The 6,673-nt window shown below is 46.4% G+C and overlaps 1 protein-coding gene across 1 annotated transcript; it reads right to left on the bottom strand.

Annotated features, from left to right (window-relative positions):
• Positions 1 to 1,945: 1,945 nt before the first annotated feature.
• LOC137432577 (uncharacterized) lies at positions 1,946 to 6,414 on the bottom strand. The gene is made up of 5 exons (XM_068124617.2): positions 4,837 to 6,414; positions 4,534 to 4,706; positions 3,938 to 4,401; positions 3,088 to 3,702; positions 1,946 to 2,949 (listed from the first exon to the last, which is right to left on the bottom strand). The coding sequence occupies exons 1-5, from the start codon at positions 6,318 to 6,320 to the stop codon at positions 2,101 to 2,103; spliced, it is 3,585 nt and encodes a 1,194-aa protein (XP_067980718.2). The 5' UTR covers positions 6,321 to 6,414; the 3' UTR covers positions 1,946 to 2,100.
• Positions 6,415 to 6,673: the final 259 nt, after the last annotated feature.

The raw sequence follows: 6,673 nt of genomic DNA, 5'->3' as shown, positions 1-6,673 counted from the left end.
AGATGGCGGCCGAACCATGTGACGTATGACTTCGAAAATTTTCGCATTCTGAGTTTTTTTTAACTAAGCATCTCGGGGAAAAATCTCTTTTTCGGGGGAGAAAAACTGTGTTTAACGAATTCTAACCTCTTAACGTTAGCATTTTTGATATACTCAATACACATGTTTTTTGTTCCCATTGCAGAGTTCTTTAGAATGAGCCATTCCTCAAATTTTTCCATTGAGCCGTTTTGGAGATACAGAGGGGCAAAGTTGAAGGTGTTTTACAAGATAGCGCCCATACCACGTGACCTATGACGTCATCATTAGCATTCAAAAATTCTACGAGCCTAGCCGATCATTTGATGAAAATTTCCTGTCAATCCGACCAGCGGTTGCTGAGAAACTTAATTATGAAGTTTTCGGAGGTGCAAAATAGGGTGGAAGAATAATAATAATAATAAGAAAAACTCTAGCAGTAATAATAGGTTACTCTCCATTTCATGGAGAGTAAACCTAATAAGAAAAACTCTAGCAGTAATAATACGTTACTCTCCATTTCATGGAGAGTAAACCTAACAAGTGAATCCTCTTGGATTGCGCTGAGGTTCGGGCATGGAATTTCTAGGAGGAAGTATAATTTGTATGCAATGAAAGTACATGTAATATGGGATCGAGTAAGATCGAGTAAGCTTCACCAGTGCGCGTGCGCGAATTTACGTCACGTCGGCAGCGAGAAGGCGTTCCCCAACACGAACCAATCAGGAACTGCCACGCCCACTTATATGATCTCAGAATTCCTGTGACAGGAATTAGCGTTACACTGGGTGGAAGTCATTCGCTAGAGGCGCTTCCTCAGCGCCAATAATTCATTTATTTTGTATAGCGCTTTTCATGAAGCCCAAAGGCGCTTTGACAGAGTGCAAAACATAATGCATAACAAAACATGAAAACAACAATTGCAAAAAACAAGAATCAATAGGAAAATATTTAAAGCAAAAGGAGGGAGAAGGAGAATTGATAGTCAGGGGTTAAATGCTGTGGGTTGAATGTTGAATGCAGTGCTGAACAGGTGGGTCTTGAGTGATGTTTTGAATGTGGTGAGTGAGGAGGAGTCTCTGATGGTGTGAGGTAGTGAGTTCCAGAGGGTGGGAGCAGCGATGGAGAAGGCCCTGTCCCCCCAGGATCTGAATTTGGTCCGGATGGGGGGGGGGGGGGGGTCAGGAGGTTGGTACCAGCAGAGCAGAGGTTGCGGGTGGGAGTGTGTCTGGAGAGGAGGTCAGCCAGGTAGGATGGGGCCAGGTTATGGAGGGTTTTGTAGGTCAAGAGGAGGATTTTGTACTGGATTCTCTGGGAGATGGGGAGCCAGTGAAGCTTGTAAAGGACGGGGGTGATGTGGTCACGGGTCCGGGAATGGGTGAGTAGACGGGCAACGGAGGTCTGAATGTATTGGAGTTTATTGGTGATTGTTGAGGGTGAACCATAGAGGAGGCTATTGCAGTAGTCCAGACGGGAGATGATGAAGGCGTGGATGAGGGTTTCTGCAGCCGTGGAGGAGAGGGATGAGCGGAGACGGGCGATGTTTTTTAGGTGAAAGAAGGCTGTCTTTGTGATCTGTTTTAGTCTAGTAGGAAGACTAGGTCCCCTGCACCTCCCGGAGATATACTTCTAATCAGTGTTTCTAGATTGGAAAAAATGTGTAGAAAATGACTAGCTATGGCCCCAAGCTGAGAAAATGTCCCACATACCATTTTTATGCAAATTACTGCTGCCATTATCAAAAAAACGATTTTTGACATATCTCAGCCAATATTGCAGATAATTGAAAAATGAAGGTGTCTAGACCCATGTTTTGAAGGGCATAGATCATGATAGAACTATTCATAACATGATTACATGTGTCTATGGTATACTAGTATGCTAATTAGTGCTTTATTTACAAAATAATCACAGTTTTACGAAATAATAGACTCATATTAAGGTCCGTCTACACAGACGTTAACACAAAGTTTTATTTTTCTAAATATTACAACTGTCAAAATAGTCCTAGCACTCAATGTGACCACTCTTCTCTTGCTTGTTTTAGATAAACATCATTAGCATTAGTGATTCTACACTGAGTCAGTCATCATCATTTTCATCGAAATCGTCAGAGTCAAACTCTTCTTCTCCTTCCTCTTCCTCCTCCTCTTCGTGCTCTCCTGTGTTCAGAAGATCCACCAGTGAGGTTGGTAGGATGGGACCACTGGACCACATTGGTTTCAACAGTCCTTCATCAGTCCTTATCCATCCTTGCTCCTCATAAGGTTTTGGCTTTTCGATGATAGGTTGATCGGCTCTTTTGTACAATGCTACGCGGTGGTTCACACGCTGGATGTGCGGCTTCAGGGCAGACTGGCATGGAGGAAGGCGAGCCAGATCAACCTTGGACTTGGATGTGAGGGTCTTGTCCTCTCCCACCATTTTTCGTAGCAGCTTGGCACGGACAATGTCCACTGATGACTCGCGACTCTGGCCGTACATCACACAGGTGAATTTTTCTAACTGCCTCTCCACCTCAGGGTTGGCATCCCAGTTGTCACCCAGTTCACCGAATGCCCTGTGAAACCTGGGATTCTTCTCCAGCTTTTTCAAGGGCCCGACTTTTCCCTTCCCTTTGAAGGCACTGGTGCAGTCTTCTCCGCTGAACACATAGTACCCCAGGAGAGTGGCACAGTAGTCCTCTCCCAGGGATTCTGCCAGCTCAGAGACGTTGACAAGTTGGCGATGCTTCCCTGACCCTGTATCCAGGTACACCGTCAGCTTGATGTTGTGGGCATGGTGGAGCAGGATCAGGAGGATGTCTGTGTCCGGTGTTCTGACTACAGCGTTCTTGTATCCGATGGTAGCAGCATGATGGAGGTACAGAACCACCCTGGTATCAGTCTCTTCCTGGTTGCTGTAGATCGTGGGGAGTTCACGTACCTCGACCTGAAACACAAAAAGGCACCGCATTTCAATCACCAGTCACTGCCAGTTTCAGATCTAGACAAACATCACAGGTAATCACCTTTTTTTCAGGAAAAATTACAAATTGAATCGCCATTCACGAAGGGCTTTCAATTTTACCTTGCCATTCGTTGAGGCAAGTTGGTGGGCCTTCCCCTCCACGATCAGCACAGCCATCTCTGTTCTCTCCAGCCTGGTAGCTGCCTCTTGTCCACTCCACACTTTCAGAAGAAGCTGGCACATCTGCTTTTTGTTGTCGTCATTTGCAAGGAACATTTTGAAGTCATATGGCTTCCTGGTTGCTGGTCCAGCCAGAATGATCTTCTCTGAGCTGCCCCGCCTCAGCCTTTCCTGCGCTTTGATTGACTCAGGATGGTAACTGTCAGTGGAGAACAGAAAGTGCTGCTTGGCCACCATCTGATCAAGCACCTGCAAGCATATCTCACCACATGTTGGGGGAAGGTTGGCAAGGGTATGCAGCAGCGCCATTCCATCCTGGATGAACAGGGCATCCTTGGGGTATTGCAGATCTTGTGGTGTGGTGTCCTCTAAAAGGTAGTGCAGAATGGAGGCTTTGTTGGTTTTGCAGAAGAACCCATCTGGTGTCCCAAGGCTAGGAGGCACTGGCATCAGGCAGTACTTCATGAGTTCTCCCAGGTCTAATGGCTCATCTTGACTCTGAGACTTGACAAGGAGCAGGAATGCAAGGTTGCTTTGCTCCTGATACTGGATGACCTGGAATGATAAATGGTGATTGGTTGATATGTACTACAGGAAGGACTACAGGTGAAAATTATTCATGTGCTATAAATTGGCATATTTACAATCTTTACATTGTTCATTGATGTGCACTGTCTTTAATAAACAAATTTGGAGTTCAATCTTGTATCTCAATATAGCATGTACAGGACGCCATTTAAAAATACAACATAAAATACAAAAGCACTTGGGTATTGGATTACATCCTTACCTTGCCCTGTGAGGATGTTAGTGTGATCTTCTTGTTACTAGCCTCCATGGTCTTGAGTTTCTTTCTCTTGATTGGGTTGAAGAAGCTCTCAGGTTCTCCGCTTTCCAGGCGCCTGATGAAGTCAGCTTTCGCAGCTTTCCCCACAGCTTCTGCTTGTAACACATCCATCTCAACATCCATGGGGACGGGAGCACCAGAGGCCAGGCAGTAGAGTTTGTCCTTATCAATGATGGTGAACGGATTGGTGAAGTTCTTGATAGTAGTTAGGGTTCGCTGAACGGCCTCCTCGCCTTTTCTGATCTCTGCCTTCTCTAGTTCACGATGTCTCCCTGCTCTTGGGCAGTCTGGGTCATCGATGAGATCCACCATCTCAAGGGTCTTTTCATAGAACTGTGCCCGTGCTGTGGTTGTTCGGCACCATCTCTGGTATGCCCCAAACTGACTGTACAGGCCAGCAAAGCCACCTGAAAAGTGAACATATTTTAATTGCATAACCCAATCATTAAAAGGGAAATGTTTTGTAAGAGCAGTTTACATCATATAAAGCTGGTTTCTACAGTTTCAAATGTATAATGTACTGAAAGAAAATGATGTACCTGATGATTTAGCAAAGCGCATGAACGTTTCTTCCATTGTCTTGTCGACAGCACTGAGTGCCCCTGGTATCATCGAGCGAGCCACTGCGATTGCACCCATAGTAAGCAGGTCCTTGGCCCCTGGGTGCGTGCTTTCCAGATTTGTCAGGTGGACTTCCAGCCAAGTCAGATATCTGTAAAGTACAGAGAGGGAAATACTGTAGACATTTATTGGAATAGCTCCTCTCATAATACATGAACCCAAGTATCAATTAAAATCTACTCAGTGATGGTTATACATTTTACCATGTATGCTACACAAACCTGGAGTAGTTGTGTCCGTCAAAGGCGAAGAAGATATCTGCCATCTCTCCGTTACACTTGTGAAACAGCTGGAGGTTGTTGGTCTTCACAGAGTGGAGGAGCATGAAGACAAGATGGCAGTGGGTAATGAACGACATCCAGAAGGCAGCTGTCTTCCCCAGGTGGCCCTTGCGCACCTTTTCCTCAAAGGCATGGTACTTTTTGATGAGGAGTAGAGTTGAGGGGTCTTTGAGGGCTTCATCGAGGTGCTCTCGGTTGCAAGACTGGGTCATTCTGAGAAGCACAGCAGGGTCAGAGATCATGATGTTCTCCTCCTCAGTGAATCTCTCCATCAACAGCCTCTCCATTGCCTCACACACTGTTTTGAGGCAAAAGAGGGACTTTGCGTAGGCCTTTCCACTGAGAACACCTTTGAGAGATCCACTTGTTACTAGTTGTGCCTCAAAGAGAATCTCTGCATATCCAGAACCACGCATCTTGTGTCCAGTGAGCATCCCGATGTAGTTCATGGATGTGTGGAAGGGTCCAATCGTTACTACATGACTAGCAAATTCATTTGGCCAGCGCCAGATGATGGGAAGGGCTTTCATGCAGACACCCAGATCAAATGTATTCAGGACCCATCTCTGACCCACCTCAGCAGTTGCTGCCTCGGAACGCTTCAGTAGCTCACGAACAACTGCGTTGTCTGTGATCGGTTGGTGGATAGGCGTGCAGTAGTCGACTGTTGATTTGCTGGGTGGGGGAGAACCAGTTGCAGAGGTGAAACCCCCTAGCCCAGGCACAGGCTGCAGGCCACAGCTTCCGATGTATCTGATGAAGAGCCAGATGTAGTACTCTTGCATCGTAGTGGCATAGACTGTGTCATTCTCTGCTGGCGGTGTGAATGATGAGCCTTCAGGGAACTTCGGGCCAACGCGAGTAAAGTGCAAGGGTGGGAGAGTTTTTGGTGTGTCGACCTTCAGGCTACGCTGTTGTGACCTATTGATGGTAGGTAGCATTCGGTCCTTGCTGCTCTCGAACCCGGGCTTGACCTCCTGCACCATGATTCCTCCAGCACTGTTTACAATGTTGCTGCCGTGCACACTGGTAGTGGTTTTATTCAAGTTGTCCCACTCACAGTGGAATACAAGGTTGCCCTCTCCTGTCACAATTTGTGGTGTACGATAAGTTGAGACTTCATCCAGGACCTTGGCGAGAGCAGTTTCCAACTCCAAGGCGAAATCGTAGCTCTCAGAGTGTCCAAGCCTGTGTAGTATTGTGGTGAGCTGTTTGCTTCGGAACAGGTGCCTTACAGTCACACAGAGGAGAATGTGCTTTGGTAACTTCCATTTTCCATCTGACACTGCACGGCACAGATCTTGTCCAATGGAGAAGACCAGACGCTTCACCTTTTCTGTCTCGATGCCCTCCTTGCCAGTCATTAGCACGCTGAGAAAGCGGACAAGGTCTGGAGGTAGGATGTCTTCAGGATTGAGCTCCATGTCTTCAGCTGTTGGTGGCCATGGTTGGTCTTTACACTCTCTGAAAGCCTGTAGAATACCCTGGCGAAGTTGGAGGGCAACATTTTGGTTCTTGTTTGTGCTTCCGAGTGTGAATGCTCGTGCGAGAGCATTGGAAACTGTTATGTTTGAGCTGTGCACAAGCCAGAAAGAAATGACATCACATTTGTCATGATCAACCTTCGTGAAATGGATATGCTCCTTGATTGGGTCATTCTGTAGGCGTTTCAGTAGTTTCTCTGACCGATAATTTGAGTTCTCATATCCATTCAGTTTCAGTTCCTCGACATAGAGCAAGCGCAAGGAAGAAAGCTGTAGAACTTTATTCTGCTGGA

The sequence above is a fragment of the Myxine glutinosa genome, chromosome 3 (assembly GCF_964187855.1).
Source record: "Myxine glutinosa chromosome 3, kmMyxGlut1.1, whole genome shotgun sequence".
Classification (NCBI taxonomy): domain Eukaryota; kingdom Metazoa; phylum Chordata; class Myxini; order Myxiniformes; family Myxinidae; genus Myxine; species Myxine glutinosa.
Note: the sequence above shows the minus strand (reverse complement) of the source record. Positions and strands in the feature narration are given on the sequence as shown.